We start from the raw sequence: 16279 nt of genomic DNA, 5'->3' as shown, positions 1-16279 counted from the left end.
ACGAGATCGGGCGTGTTCAGGGTGGTGAGAAGCTTTTGTTCTGGAACGGGTGCTCTCGCTGTGAAAATAACGCAAAAAACATCTGGGACTGTGACAAGCCAACACCACCGTCACCACCTCTTTATACAATGTCAAGGTAGGACTTTAGGTTTCGCTTTGGTTTCCTTTATTTATACCATATCGTGGGGCTGCACCAGTATTGATACCGGTATTGTTAGCTCTAGTCAAGTCAAATCTATAGTCAGATTCACAAAAAACATTTGCCTCAATGGACCCTCACACAAAAACAATGGAACAGGAGCTCATGCCAACAATACAAAATAGAGCAGAACACCTTAAAATATTAAGGTAAATGAAATTAGATCACACACTGCAAGTGTTTTGGCAACTGCTTTGGGAGAAAGAAAACCACCCCTTTAACAGGACAAAATCTCACAGAAATCACAGAAGAATAGGGAAAATAAAATGTACCCTGGGAGTTCCTCCAGGAGTCTAGGCCTAAACCAGGTCTAACTTTGAATTTAGAGACTCCCTAACCCCCATTAGTGAGGAGCCTGGTAGCTAAAAGCTCTTTTGGTTCTTCCGTACTTGTTACTCAGGCGGCAACATTTTAGATAAGTGCGTTTTTTTGTTTTTTTTTTACAAACGTTTTAGGACAACATGGCAGCAGTATTAGCTTAATTATGTAATATCGGTGAGAATCAGTATCGGTTTTTCCTCCGATAATGAAATCCCGAAGACGCAATGTCTGGGTTTGGTGTGACCTAAAATAATTCTGAAGGTAAAGTGAAACTATTATTTGTATTCTGCACAGTATTGTCATTGTGACACAGCAATGAAATGTTTACTCCGCCTTTAACCCATACAGCTGCGTATATATCGGTATTGGTTGATATCGTAATCGGAAATGAAGTGTTTGGACAAGAGCACAGACGAGAGCACAGAGAAGGTAAATATCATGCTGGTGATAATGGGTGTTAACATGGTGTTGATTATGATCCTTCCTTAAAATTACACATTGTATTCTATTCAGAATACCTGCAATATGTTTTTAATTCTGGGTAGTATTGGTTTTCCTGGAGATAATTTGTTAAACCATAAATTGTCTGCTTATGCGTATTTAAGAAATCTACAATAATAGAATGCAATAATTACTTAATCTAAAATTTTAATATAATTGGTTTCCATATGTAAACTACAGTGGAACCTCGGGATACCAGCACAATCCGTTCTAGGACCGAGCTCTTAACTCGATGTACTCGTATCTTAAATGATTTTTTTCCCATAAGAAATAACACATACAAAAAAAATAAAAATTACGTTCCGGCCCTTTAAAAAAACTCCCTTATTAGTGCTAATAAAAATGGGAAAAAACAGTTTTTAATTGCTATAGAGACATAGACACATAAAAAAAATAGTATATAAGGATTCCTGTGATGAGTTCTTATCTCCGAGAGAAACGATACAGTAGCGGCTAATGGCGGCATGTGCGAAGGAGGAAGGGAGGGAAGAGAGTTGGCCCGTACGTAGACACTTGATTCTGTAGCGTACCTTAGATGTACACTACGCAAATGACATAAACTTAGAATTAGCTTAATGTAATTATGTAATTATTTTTTACTTTAGGATGGTACATATCACTACCATCCTAACCACCCACTCTCTGAGGACTCATCACTATTATGAAGAATAATGCACAAAATAGAGAGAAAATCACGTAGATAACGCAAATCGCAAATACTACGTATGTGGAGACGCTCGCATCTCGAGGTTCCACTGTAATTATTGTTATTGTTAGTATCGGTTCTGGTATTTATTATTATATTGTATCATATATTATTAACTGATTTTTTTATAACTTTTTTTTTTATTTTGGGTTTTGGGTTTTGTTGTATACCTGCAATGATCTCGCTTTTCTTGTTGAAGATATGTTTTTGTTGCAGGTGAATTTGGAAATGTCTTTTAAATGCGAACAAAATCACAAAGACATCAGATACTGTGTCACTTCGAAATCGTGTACAGGAGTCAGACCTGCTGAGATCTACTGTAACGGTGATGAAACGACACGCCTTCGCGACGGATGACCTCATAAGTCTTACAGAAAGAGATGATGTTAAAAATGTAAAAATGGTACCAACGCTACAATCAACAACAATGACTTTACACCTGTGTCTCTTTTTAGGGTATGAGTATCTTCACCCTGCCAGTAGTCCGCCATCGACAGCGGGTCATTATGAGTGGCTGGTTTTGCCGATTCTGATCGTTGCATTGATCATTTCAATTTGCATCGTCAAGAAATTCAAAAAAACATCTCTTTCCAAAAGTGAGTCATTCAATCAGTTGACAAGATGAAGGCTAGTAGTAAGCTATTTACGTGAAGTAGTTCACTTCGGTTAGGTTGTAAGCAAAAAAATGAGAAGAGAAAATGTTTTTATGCGGCGCATTCAGTGGAATAGAAATAATGATAGTGGTAACAGCAAATACAGTTAGAATATAAATAGCATCTTAGAGAAAGGTTAAACATAATGTAAATATTTTAAAAAGCTAATAAATATACCTTCATATTATTTTAATTTCTTCTGGTAGTTTTTGCAATGTTCCGCCCTTTAGTTCCTCTGCCACTGGAGGTCAGTGTTTCTGGATATTAAGAATACTTCACAGTACAACAGAACAACCCAGTAAGATGGTGGTGGTTAAAATAAATGCCCACTGCTGTATTTTTCATTCAAGAAGAGAAAGTGCTGTCAAGGAAGGCAGCAGAGATCGAAAGTGGAGATTATGAAGAAGTCCACAGTGACGCAAACGAAATGGAGGAGTTGGACAAAAGAAGTGAGTGATAAACGTTCAACCTTATTTTTATTTGTTTTAGAGTAAATGTTAATTTCTCTCATCTTGGCTACGAAGAGAGCGTATTGGTGAATTACGGTAGTTCACGATGTGTCTGTTTAACCTGATCATGCAGCGTCAAGATCACCGACTGAGAGTCTTACAGCCGAACAAGCTCGCGGCTCCCCCTCTTTGACCAACGGTAAAGAAGCCAAGGCCCAGCCACTGAACTCAGAGCATTTAGAGGGTAAGTGAAATACTCTACTGATATACTGAGAATCGGATGCTTTTCGTATAAGCTAAGGCACGCAGGATGACTTTTCAAAACTATTATTTGAAACCCACGGCCTCTGCAACACTTTAAAATCCACTAAATATTTTTAAAGAATAAAAAAGTCACAGTAGTTGTTGCCCAACCCATACACAAAGTAGGACTGGGAGTTTAGAACTAGGCCAGTGAGCTAAAACCTGATCATGAAGCATGCCAAAAAAACATACCTTGAAGTGATCTTTGACCTACCCTTTAAGGTACTCGTTAAGAAAGGAAAGCAAAGGCTAAAGTCCAGGGACAGCCTGGCTTTGCAAACTTGCCGGTTCAACATAGGGGGCAGCAGTTCCCATTCGCATACCTCAGCAAAGGCCCGTTTGGACAACAGCACCCTCTCCTGTACACTGGTCTTTTCATACATCGCTGCTCCACACATCTGACGAGTAGCACATACAAAGCTAAGAATGCCAAGTCCATTGCATGCTTCTATGGAGAAAAAAACAACAATGAAGCAATGAATCAACGCTGCAAAACAATCCCTATACATGTTGAGAGGCCAATACTAAAAAGTAATGGAACACGTTGTTTTGTCCAGCCTGTGTTAGCATGAACCTTTCCTCTATGCAAAAGAAAACAACATTAGAAGTATGCAGCCTATAAAGTGACATCAGGGATAAATGGCAAAGAAACACCGATCTGTGCTCATGTGCTAAAACATTCGGAACAATTTTCAGAGCAAAGGTTTTTAGCAAAAGCCTTGATGCCTTTTCTGCAGGGAGCTTATGGTTCACTATGTTTGAAATTAACTACAGTAGTCCCATGCTATTTCGTGGTTCATCTTTCGCGGATTCACGACTTTGCGGATTTTTGAAACCATCTATATAAAATATACTGTATCCTGGATTTGGATCTGCAAGAGATGTCACAGGAATGAGATGACGATACTTGTTACTCAGGCGGCAACATTTTAGATAAGTGCGTTTTTTTGTTTTTTTTTTACAAACGTTTTAGGACAACATGGCAGCAGAGAAGTAAAGTAGTCCAACCTGGATGCAATAGAATCACTAGTTTTCATCTTTTAGCATAAGGATACTTTGCCTCTAAAGACAGATCTGTGGAACTGATGGCTAAGGTGATGTTATCCATAACACCCCCAAAAATATCTTTACTCATTTCAAACATATAAACACACACATATAAACCTGAGACATGACGTTCCTATCCCAAAACATGTAAAAAAATATGCCAACCCACTTCAAAATCCCTGCGGGCTAATTCTGTTAGATCTAAATTATTATTTTGAAGGTTAAATACAGTAGCCTCGGGCCTAGATATGGCATCTGCGGGCCTTGGATGTGACATCTTCGAGTACCGATACCAATGAATTTGAAGCCTAGTCTGGAATTAGGATAGCATTAGCATTCAGTAACCTGATGTTAAGCATGCAACTACATTGTTTAATTTACTACGCTGACAGTTTTCCTACAATTTAATTATTTAAAAAAACCCTCAATATGTCAACGTACCAATAGTATTGCAGTATATCGCAGTGTATCCTATGGCTGCCCTTGTATGGTGATACATATCGTATTGCCGGATTCGGCAGGTATACCGGGCCAAAAACATTTCTTATCCCATTTGAAGTCCAAGAATACTAGATGCAGATCTTGTTTTACCGAGTTAATATATGAGACTGATCATTTTTATATATGATAACGTGCTGACTATGTTCTATTTCTCTTTTCTACCTCTACCCCCAGATACTCCAAAAGTCAGCCTTTCAGAAAACTGTCACGGGCTGGTCAAAATAGATGGCATAGAAGTGTGTAACAGTTTCTGGAACATGGAGATGTCACACATGGTTTGCCAGGAACAAAATTGCAGCAATGCTATTACTCCCACTAAAACCATAGGTGCGAAATCTAATGCTGACTACTACCATTCTTACCATTTCCATCATGAGCTTGGCCAGTGTTGGAGGGTAACGGGAATGTGTGGTCCTGGGAAAGAGCTGGTGTCCGTTAACTGCATCGGTAAGACTAAAACACATCTCCATTTTGTACAGTAAGCTTCTAGATGACAATTAGTGCAGGTATCTACGCCTGTTGTTGAGAAAATATTTTTTTTTATGTTCAAAATAAACATATAAATAGATGAGCTAGCGCTGTCAATCAATTGTAATCAAAAATCAAAAAATTGTAATCAGATTAATCATCGAATAGCTATGGAAATGTTTTAACAAGAAATGTCCGATATATCGGCCAACCGATATTAATGGACAATATTAGCTTAATTATGTAATATCGGTGAGAATCAGTATCGGTTTTTCCTCCGATAATGAAATCCCGAAGACGCAATGTCTGGGTTTGGTGTGACCTAAAATAATTCTGAAGGTAAAGTGAAACTATTATTTGTATTCTGCACAGTATTGTCATTGTGACACAGCAATGAAATGTTTACTCCGCCTTTAACCCATACAGCTGCGTATATATCGGTATTGGTTGATATCGTAATCGGAAATGAAGTGTTTGGACAATATCGACATTGGATGTGTTTGGTTTTGTTTCTATCCAAGCAATCCCCGTTGCTGTCGGTGTTACTAAATTGTTTCAGTTTCAGTTATTGTAAACACTTTTCTTTCTGGGTTCTGTTTGGTTCAGAACTGACCAACGATGTGGGGGCCAGCTCAAGATCAGTTATGGAGATAAGTTGGAGATACTTTAACCCATACAGCTGCGTATATATCGGTATTGGTTGATATCGTAATCGGAAATGAAGTGTTTGGACAAGAGCACAGACGAGAGCACAGAGAAGGTAAATATCATGCTGGTGATAATGGGTGTTAACATGGTGTTGATTATGATCCTTCCTTAAAATTACACATTGTATTCTATTCAGAATACCTGCAATATGTTTTTAATTCTGGGTAGTATTGGTTTTCCTGGAGATAATTTGTTAAACCATAAATTGTCTGCTTATGCGTATTTAAGAAATCTACAATAATAGAATGCAATAATTACTTAATCTAAAATTTTAATATAATTGGTTTCCATATGTAAACTACAGTGGAACCTCGGGATACCAGCACAATCCGTTCTAGGACCGAGCTCTTAACTCGATGTACTCGTATCTTAAATGATTTTTTTCCCATAAGAAATAACACATACAAAAAAAATAAAAATTACGTTCCGGCCCTTTAAAAAAACTCCCTTATTAGTGCTAATAAAAATGGGAAAAAACAGTTTTTAATTGCTATAGAGACATAGACACATAAAAAAAATAGTATATAAGGATTCCTGTGATGAGTTCTTATCTCCGAGAGAAACGATACAGTAGCGGCTAATGGCGGCATGTGCGAAGGAGGAAGGGAGGGAAGAGAGTTGGCCCGTACGTAGACACTTGATTCTGTAGCGTACCTTAGATGTACACTACGCAAATGACATAAACTTAGAATTAGCTTAATGTAATTATGTAATTATTTTTTACTTGATGATATGTAGTGATATGTAGGATGGTACATATCACTACCATCCTAACCACCCACTCTCTGAGGACTCATCACTATTATGAAGAATAATGCACAAAATAGAGAGAAAATCACGTAGATAACGCAGATCGCAAATACTACGTATGTGGAGACGCTCACATCTCGAGGTTCCACTGGAATTACTGTTATTGTTAGTATCGTTTCTAGTATTTATTATAATATTGTATTATATGTTATTAACTGATTTTTTTATAACTTTTTTAAAATTTTTGGTTTCGGGTTTTGTTGTATACCTGCAATGATCTCGCTTTTCTTGTTGAAGATATGTTTTTGTTGCAGGTGAATTTGGAAATGTCTTTTAAATGCGAACAAAATCACAAAGACATCAGATACTGTGTCACTTCGAAATCGTGTACAGGAGTCAGACCTGCTGAGATCTACTGTAACGGTGATGAAACGACACGCCTTCGCGACGGATGACCTCATAAGTCTTACAGAAAGAGATGATGTTAAAAATGTAAAAATGGTACCAACGCTACAATCAACAACAATGACTTTACACCTGTGTCTCTTTTTAGGGTATGAGTATCTTCAACCTGCCAGTAGTCCGCCATCGACAGCGGGTCATTATGAGTGGCTGGGTTTGCCGATTCTGATCGTTGCATTGATCATTTCAATTTGCATCGTCAAGAAATTCAAAAAAACATCTCTTTCCAAAAGTGAGTCATTCAATCAGTTGACAAGATGAAGGCTAGTAGTAAGCTATTTACGTGAAGTAGTTCACTTCGGTTAGGTTGTAAGCAAAAAAATGAGAAGAGAAAATGTTTTTATGCGGCGCATTCAGTGGAATAGAAATAATGATAGTGGTAACAGCAAATACAGTTAGAATATAAATAGCATCTTAGAGAAAGGTTAAACATAATGTAAATATTTTAAAAAGCTAATAAATATACCTTCATATTATTTTAATTTCTTCTGGTAGTTTTTGCAATGTTCCGCCCTTTAGTTCCTCTGCCACTGGAGGTCAGTGTTTCTGGATATTAAGAATACTTCACAGTACAACAGAACAACCCAGTAAGATGGTGGTGGTTAAAATAAATGCCCACTGCTGTATTTTTCATTCAAGAAGAGAAAGTGCTGTCAAGGAAGGCAGCAGAGATCGAAAGTGGAGATTATGAAGAAGTCCACAGTGACGCAAACGAAATGGAGGAGTTGGACAAAAGAAGTGAGTGATAAACGTTCAACCTTATTTTTATTTGTTTTAGAGTAAATGTTAATTTCTCTCATCTTGGCTACGAAGAGAGCGTATTGGTGAATTACGGTAGTTCACGATGTGTCTGTTTAACCTGATCATGCAGCGTCAAGATCACCGACTGAGAGTCTTACAGCCGAACAAGCTCGCGGCTCCCCCTCTTTGACCAACGGTAAAGAAGCCAAGGCCCAGCCACTGAACTCAGAGCATTTAGAGGGTAAGTGAAATACTCTACTGATATACTGAGAATCGGATGCTTTTCGTATAAGCTAAGGCACGCAGGATGACTTTTCAAAACTATTATTTGAAACCCACGGCCTCTGCAACACTTTAAAATCCACTAAATATTTTTAAAGAATAAAAAAGTCACAGTAGTTGTTGCCCAACCCATACACAAAGTAGGACTGGGAGTTTAGAACTAGGCCAGTGAGCTAAAACCTGATCATGAAGCATGCCAAAAAAACATACCTTGAAGTGATCTTTGACCTACCCTTTAAGGTACTCGTTAAGAAAGGAAAGCAAAGGCTAAAGTCCAGGGACAGCCTGGCTTTGCAAACTTGCCGGTTCAACATAGGGGGCAGCAGTTCCCATTCGCATACCTCAGCAAAGGCCCGTTTGGACAACAGCACCCTCTCCTGTACACTGGTCTTTTCATACATCGCTGCTCCACACATCTGACGAGTAGCACATACAAAGCTAAGAATGCCAAGTCCATTGCATGCTTCTATGGAGAAAAAAACAACAATGAAGCAATGAATCAACGCTGCAAAACAATCCCTATACATGTTGAGAGGCCAATACTAAAAAGTAATGGAACACGTTGTTTTGTCCAGCCTGTGTTAGCATGAACCTTTCCTCTATGCAAAAGAAAACAACATTAGAAGTATGCAGCCTATAAAGTGACATCAGGGATAAATGGCAAAGAAACACCGATCTGTGCTCATGTGCTAAAACATTCGGAACAATTTTCAGAGCAAAGGTTTTTAGCAAAAGCCTTGATGCCTTTTCTGCAGGGAGCTTATGGTTCACTATGTTTGAAATTAACTACAGTAGTCCCATGCTATTTCGTGGTTCATCTTTCGCGGATTCACGACTTTGCGGATTTTTGAAACCATCTATATAAAATATACTGTATCCTGGATTTGGATCTGCAAGAGATGTCACAGGAATGAGATGACGATACTTGTTACTCAGGCGGCAACATTTTAGATAAGTGCGTTTTTTTGTTTTTTTTTTACAAACGTTTTAGGACAACATGGCAGCAGAGAAGTAAAGTAGTCCAACCTGGATGCAATAGAATCACTAGTTTTCATCTTTTAGCATAAGGATACTTTGCCTCTAAAGACAGATCTGTGGAACTGATGGCTAAGGTGATGTTATCCATAACACCCCCAAAAATATCTTTACTCATTTCAAACATATAAACACACACATATAAACCTGAGACATGACGTTCCTATCCCAAAACATGTAAAAAAATATGCCAACCCACTTCAAAATCCCTGCGGGCTAATTCTGTTAGATCTAAATTATTATTTTGAAGGTTAAATACAGTAGCCTCGGGCCTAGATATGGCATCTGCGGGCCTTGGATGTGACATCTTCGAGTACCGATACCAATGAATTTGAAGCCTAGTCTGGAATTAGGATAGCATTAGCATTCAGTAACCTGATGTTAAGCATGCAACTACATTGTTTAATTTACTACGCTGACAGTTTTCCTACAATTTAATTATTTAAAAAAACCCTCAATATGTCAACGTACCAATAGTATTGCAGTATATCGCAGTGTATCCTATGGCTGCCCTTGTATGGTGATACATATCGTATTGCCGGATTCGGCAGGTATACCGGGCCAAAAACATTTCTTATCCCATTTGAAGTCCAAGAATACTAGATGCAGATCTTGTTTTACCGAGTTAATATATGAGACTGATCATTTTTATATATGATAACGTGCTGACTATGTTCTATTTCTCTTTTCTACCTCTACCCCCAGATACTCCAAAAGTCAGCCTTTCAGAAAACTGTCACGGGCTGGTCAAAATAGATGGCATAGAAGTGTGTAACAGTTTCTGGAACATGGAGATGTCACACATGGTTTGCCAGGAACAAAATTGCAGCAATGCTATTACTCCCACTAAAACCATAGGTGCGAAATCTAATGCTGACTACTACCATTCTTACCATTTCCATCATGAGCTTGGCCAGTGTTGGAGGGTAACGGGAATGTGTGGTCCTGGGAAAGAGCTGGTGTCCGTTAACTGCATCGGTAAGACTAAAACACATCTCCATTTTGTACAGTAAGCTTCTAGATGACAATTAGTGCAGGTATCTACGCCTGTTGTTGAGAAAATATTTTTTTTTATGTTCAAAATAAACATATAAATAGATGAGCTAGCGCTGTCAATCAATTGTAATCAAAAATCAAAAAATTGTAATCAGATTAATCATCGAATAGCTATGGAAATGTTTTAACAAGAAATGTCCGATATATCGGCCAACCGATATTAATGGACAATATTAGCTTAATTATGTAATATCGGTGAGAATCAGTATCGGTTTTTCCTCCGATAATGAAATCCCGAAGACGCAATGTCTGGGTTTGGTGTGACCTAAAATAATTCTGAAGGTAAAGTGAAACTATTATTTGTATTCTGCACAGTATTGTCATTGTGACACAGCAATGAAATGTTTACTCCGCCTTTAACCCATACAGCTGCGTATATATCGGTATTGGTTGATATCGTAATCGGAAATGAAGTGTTTGGACAATATCGACATTGGATGTGTTTGGTTTTGTTTCTATCCAAGCAATCCCCGTTGCTGTCGGTGTTACTAAATTGTTTCAGTTTCAGTTATTGTAAACACTTTTCTTTCTGGGTTCTGTTTGGTTCAGAACTGACCAACGATGTGGGGGCCAGCTCAAGATCAGTTATGGAGATAAGTTGGAGATAAGAGAGTCTGTCCGATGGATTTCTCCTCAAAGACAAGCGGTAATCTTTGTCGTGCACTTAACTGCCACGGTCACGGTCACAACCAAACCTTAAGAACCAGGGAGAGCACAGAGAAGGTAAATATCATGCTGGTGATAATGGGTGTTAACATGGTGTTGATTATGATCCTTCCTTAAAATTACACATTGTATTCTATTCAGAATACCTGCAATATGTTTTTAATTCTGGGTAGTATTGGTTTTCCTGGAGATAATTTGTTAAACCATAAATTGTCTGCTTATGCGTATTTAAGAAATCTACAATAATAGAATGCAATAATTACTTAATCTAAAATTTTAATATAATTGGTTTCCATATGTAAACTACAGTGGAACCTCGGGATACCAGCACAATCCGTTCTAGGACCGAGCTCTTAACTCGATGTACTCGTATCTTAAATGATTTTTTTCCCATAAGAAATAACACATACAAAAAAAATAAAAATTACGTTCCGGCCCTTTAAAAAAACTCCCTTATTAGTGCTAATAAAAATGGGAAAAAACAGTTTTTAATTGCTATAGAGACATAGACACATAAAAAAAATAGTATATAAGGATTCCTGTGATGAGTTCTTATCTCCGAGAGAAACGATACAGTAGCGGCTAATGGCGGCATGTGCGAAGGAGGAAGGGAGGGAAGAGAGTTGGCCCGTACGTAGACACTTGATTCTGTAGCGTACCTTAGATGTACACTACGCAAATGACATAAACTTAGAATTAGCTTAATGTAATTATGTAATTATTTTTTACTTTAGGATGGTACATATCACTACCATCCTAACCACCCACTCTCTGAGGACTCATCACTATTATGAAGAATAATGCACAAAATAGAGAGAAAATCACGTAGATAACGCAAATCGCAAATACTACGTATGTGGAGACGCTCGCATCTCGAGGTTCCACTGTAATTATTGTTATTGTTAGTATCGGTTCTGGTATTTATTATTATATTGTATCATATATTATTAACTGATTTTTTTATAACTTTTTTTTTTATTTTGGGTTTTGGGTTTTGTTGTATACCTGCAATGATCTCGCTTTTCTTGTTGAAGATATGTTTTTGTTGCAGGTGAATTTGGAAATGTCTTTTAAATGCGAACAAAATCACAAAGACATCAGATACTGTGTCACTTCGAAATCGTGTACAGGAGTCAGACCTGCTGAGATCTACTGTAACGGTGATGAAACGACACGCCTTCGCGACGGATGACCTCATAAGTCTTACAGAAAGAGATGATGTTAAAAATGTAAAAATGGTACCAACGCTACAATCAACAACAATGACTTTACACCTGTGTCTCTTTTTAGGGTATGAGTATCTTCACCCTGCCAGTAGTCCGCCATCGACAGCGGGTCATTATGAGTGGCTGGTTTTGCCGATTCTGATCGTTGCATTGATCATTTCAATTTGCATCGTCAAGAAATTCAAAAAAACATCTCTTTCCAAAAGTGAGTCATTCAATCAGTTGACAAGATGAAGGCTAGTAGTAAGCTATTTACGTGAAGTAGTTCACTTCGGTTAGGTTGTAAGCAAAAAAATGAGAAGAGAAAATGTTTTTATGCGGCGCATTCAGTGGAATAGAAATAATGATAGTGGTAACAGCAAATACAGTTAGAATATAAATAGCATCTTAGAGAAAGGTTAAACATAATGTAAATATTTTAAAAAGCTAATAAATATACCTTCATATTATTTTAATTTCTTCTGGTAGTTTTTGCAATGTTCCGCCCTTTAGTTCCTCTGCCACTGGAGGTCAGTGTTTCTGGATATTAAGAATACTTCACAGTACAACAGAACAACCCAGTAAGATGGTGGTGGTTAAAATAAATGCCCACTGCTGTATTTTTCATTCAAGAAGAGAAAGTGCTGTCAAGGAAGGCAGCAGAGATCGAAAGTGGAGATTATGAAGAAGTCCACAGTGACGCAAACGAAATGGAGGAGTTGGACAAAAGAAGTGAGTGATAAACGTTCAACCTTATTTTTATTTGTTTTAGAGTAAATGTTAATTTCTCTCATCTTGGCTACGAAGAGAGCGTATTGGTGAATTACGGTAGTTCACGATGTGTCTGTTTAACCTGATCATGCAGCGTCAAGATCACCGACTGAGAGTCTTACAGCCGAACAAGCTCGCGGCTCCCCCTCTTTGACCAACGGTAAAGAAGCCAAGGCCCAGCCACTGAACTCAGAGCATTTAGAGGGTAAGTGAAATACTCTACTGATATACTGAGAATCGGATGCTTTTCGTATAAGCTAAGGCACGCAGGATGACTTTTCAAAACTATTATTTGAAACCCACGGCCTCTGCAACACTTTAAAATCCACTAAATATTTTTAAAGAATAAAAAAGTCACAGTAGTTGTTGCCCAACCCATACACAAAGTAGGACTGGGAGTTTAGAACTAGGCCAGTGAGCTAAAACCTGATCATGAAGCATGCCAAAAAAACATACCTTGAAGTGATCTTTGACCTACCCTTTAAGGTACTCGTTAAGAAAGGAAAGCAAAGGCTAAAGTCCAGGGACAGCCTGGCTTTGCAAACTTGCCGGTTCAACATAGGGGGCAGCAGTTCCCATTCGCATACCTCAGCAAAGGCCCGTTTGGACAACAGCACCCTCTCCTGTACACTGGTCTTTTCATACATCGCTGCTCCACACATCTGACGAGTAGCACATACAAAGCTAAGAATGCCAAGTCCATTGCATGCTTCTATGGAGAAAAAAACAACAATGAAGCAATGAATCAACGCTGCAAAACAATCCCTATACATGTTGAGAGGCCAATACTAAAAAGTAATGGAACACGTTGTTTTGTCCAGCCTGTGTTAGCATGAACCTTTCCTCTATGCAAAAGAAAACAACATTAGAAGTATGCAGCCTATAAAGTGACATCAGGGATAAATGGCAAAGAAACACCGATCTGTGCTCATGTGCTAAAACATTCGGAACAATTTTCAGAGCAAAGGTTTTTAGCAAAAGCCTTGATGCCTTTTCTGCAGGGAGCTTATGGTTCACTATGTTTGAAATTAACTACAGTAGTCCCATGCTATTTCGTGGTTCATCTTTCGCGGATTCACGACTTTGCGGATTTTTGAAACCATCTATATAAAATATACTGTATCCTGGATTTGGATCTGCAAGAGATGTCACAGGAATGAGATGACGATACTTGTTACTCAGGCGGCAACATTTTAGATAAGTGCGTTTTTTTGTTTTTTTTTTACAAACGTTTTAGGACAACATGGCAGCAGAGAAGTAAAGTAGTCCAACCTGGATGCAATAGAATCACTAGTTTTCATCTTTTAGCATAAGGATACTTTGCCTCTAAAGACAGATCTGTGGAACTGATGGCTAAGGTGATGTTATCCATAACACCCCCAAAAATATCTTTACTCATTTCAAACATATAAACACACACATATAAACCTGAGACATGACGTTCCTATCCCAAAACATGTAAAAAAATATGCCAACCCACTTCAAAATCCCTGCGGGCTAATTCTGTTAGATCTAAATTATTATTTTGAAGGTTAAATACAGTAGCCTCGGGCCTAGATATGGCATCTGCGGGCCTTGGATGTGACATCTTCGAGTACCGATACCAATGAATTTGAAGCCTAGTCTGGAATTAGGATAGCATTAGCATTCAGTAACCTGATGTTAAGCATGCAACTACATTGTTTAATTTACTACGCTGACAGTTTTCCTACAATTTAATTATTTAAAAAAACCCTCAATATGTCAACGTACCAATAGTATTGCAGTATATCGCAGTGTATCCTATGGCTGCCCTTGTATGGTGATACATATCGTATTGCCGGATTCGGCAGGTATACCGGGCCAAAAACATTTCTTATCCCATTTGAAGTCCAAGAATACTAGATGCAGATCTTGTTTTACCGAGTTAATATATGAGACTGATCATTTTTATATATGATAACGTGCTGACTATGTTCTATTTCTCTTTTCTACCTCTACCCCCAGATACTCCAAAAGTCAGCCTTTCAGAAAACTGTCACGGGCTGGTCAAAATAGATGGCATAGAAGTGTGTAACAGTTTCTGGAACATGGAGATGTCACACATGGTTTGCCAGGAACAAAATTGCAGCAATGCTATTACTCCCACTAAAACCATAGGTGCGAAATCTAATGCTGACTACTACCATTCTTACCATTTCCATCATGAGCTTGGCCAGTGTTGGAGGGTAACGGGAATGTGTGGTCCTGGGAAAGAGCTGGTGTCCGTTAACTGCATCGGTAAGACTAAAACACATCTCCATTTTGTACAGTAAGCTTCTAGATGACAATTAGTGCAGGTATCTACGCCTGTTGTTGAGAAAATATTTTTTTTTATGTTCAAAATAAACATATAAATAGATGAGCTAGCGCTGTCAATCAATTGTAATCAAAAATCAAAAAATTGTAATCAGATTAATCATCGAATAGCTATGGAAATGTTTTAACAAGAAATGTCCGATATATCGGCCAACCGATATTAATGGACAATATTAGCTTAATTATGTAATATCGGTGAGAATCAGTATCGGTTTTTCCTCCGATAATGAAATCCCGAAGACGCAATGTCTGGGTTTGGTGTGACCTAAAATAATTCTGAAGGTAAAGTGAAACTATTATTTGTATTCTGCACAGTATTGTCATTGTGACACAGCAATGAAATGTTTACTCCGCCTTTAACCCATACAGCTGCGTATATATCGGTATTGGTTGATATCGTAATCGGAAATGAAGTGTTTGGACAATATCGACATTGGATGTGTTTGGTTTTGTTTCTATCCAAGCAATCCCCGTTGCTGTCGGTGTTACTAAATTGTTTCAGTTTCAGTTATTGTAAACACTTTTCTTTCTGGGTTCTGTTTGGTTCAGAACTGACCAACGATGTGGGGGCCAGCTCAAGATCAGTTATGGAGATAAGTTGGAGATAAGAGAGTCTGTCCGACCCCCTCTCCCCGCCCCCCCCCCCCCCCTGTCAAATTTTATGATCCGATGTGGCCCGTGAATTAAAAAGTTTGCCCATGCCTGATCTAAATGAAAGGCCCCATCGACGCTACCGCTCTGGTCTCTGTAGCGGTACTGCAGCCGTGTAAATAACCTTGATGTGACTGGGTTGCCACAAGATAATCACAGCTGCAAATTTAGCACAGTGATAATTGAACACAAGCGTCATTATGTGAAACACTTGAGGCCCTTCGACATGGGTTGCCATCTGTAACGACGTGCGAGAGAAACCCAGTGAGGCTGTCAAGCTAACACCAGTACGTATCAATGTAATGTGCGAGTAACGAACTTCACTACTGTACTACCTGCTTTCACAGACCACCAATCATCTCTGGCCAGAGCCAACACACACGCTGACTTTCTTCCCAACAGGAACTTCTGTGAATGGCTTTGGAAACAGCTCAGATGTTGAGTATCAAACTGCATGTTTTATTTGT

At 38.4% G+C, this 16279-nt stretch overlaps 3 protein-coding genes across 4 annotated transcripts; all 3 read left to right on the top strand.

Annotated features, from left to right (window-relative positions):
- Window positions 1–29: 29 nt before the first annotated feature.
- LOC103398949 (uncharacterized) lies at window positions 30–5852 on the top strand. The gene is made up of 7 exons (XM_025053908.1): window positions 30–949; window positions 1944–2052; window positions 2183–2323; window positions 2731–2829; window positions 2963–3073; window positions 4855–5127; window positions 5755–5852. The coding sequence occupies exons 1-7, from the start codon at window positions 908–910 to the stop codon at window positions 5850–5852; spliced, it is 873 nt and encodes a 290-aa protein (XP_024909676.1). The 5' UTR covers window positions 30–907.
- LOC107988076 (uncharacterized) lies at window positions 5834–13167 on the top strand. Of its 2 annotated transcripts, none has more exons than XM_025053910.1 (7): window positions 5834–5908; window positions 6921–7029; window positions 7160–7300; window positions 7708–7806; window positions 7940–8050; window positions 9832–9893; window positions 9985–13167. In XM_025053910.1, exons 1-7 carry the CDS (start codon window positions 5867–5869, stop codon window positions 10054–10056), a joined length of 636 nt encoding a protein of 211 aa, XP_024909678.1. In that variant the 5' UTR covers window positions 5834–5866; the 3' UTR covers window positions 10057–13167. The 2 variants fall into 2 exon arrangements, with proteins under 2 accessions (XP_024909678.1, XP_016886475.2); XM_017030986.2 differs by having other exon boundaries at window positions 9832–10104; window positions 10732–13167.
- Window positions 10781–15783, top strand: LOC103398950 (uncharacterized). The gene is made up of 7 exons (XM_017030987.2): window positions 10781–10905; window positions 11900–12008; window positions 12139–12279; window positions 12687–12785; window positions 12919–13029; window positions 14811–15083; window positions 15711–15783. Exons 1-7 carry the CDS (start codon window positions 10804–10806, stop codon window positions 15767–15769), a joined length of 894 nt encoding a protein of 297 aa, XP_016886476.2. The 5' UTR covers window positions 10781–10803; the 3' UTR covers window positions 15770–15783.
- Window positions 15784–16279: the final 496 nt, after the last annotated feature.

Source organism: Cynoglossus semilaevis, unplaced genomic scaffold, assembly GCF_000523025.1.
Source record: "Cynoglossus semilaevis isolate Cse_v1.0 unplaced genomic scaffold, Cse_v1.0 scaffold2114, whole genome shotgun sequence".
Classification (NCBI taxonomy): Eukaryota; Metazoa; Chordata; class Actinopteri; order Pleuronectiformes; family Cynoglossidae; genus Cynoglossus; species Cynoglossus semilaevis.
The sequence above is the reverse complement of the archived record's forward strand: the minus strand, read 5'-3'. Positions and strand labels throughout refer to the sequence as shown.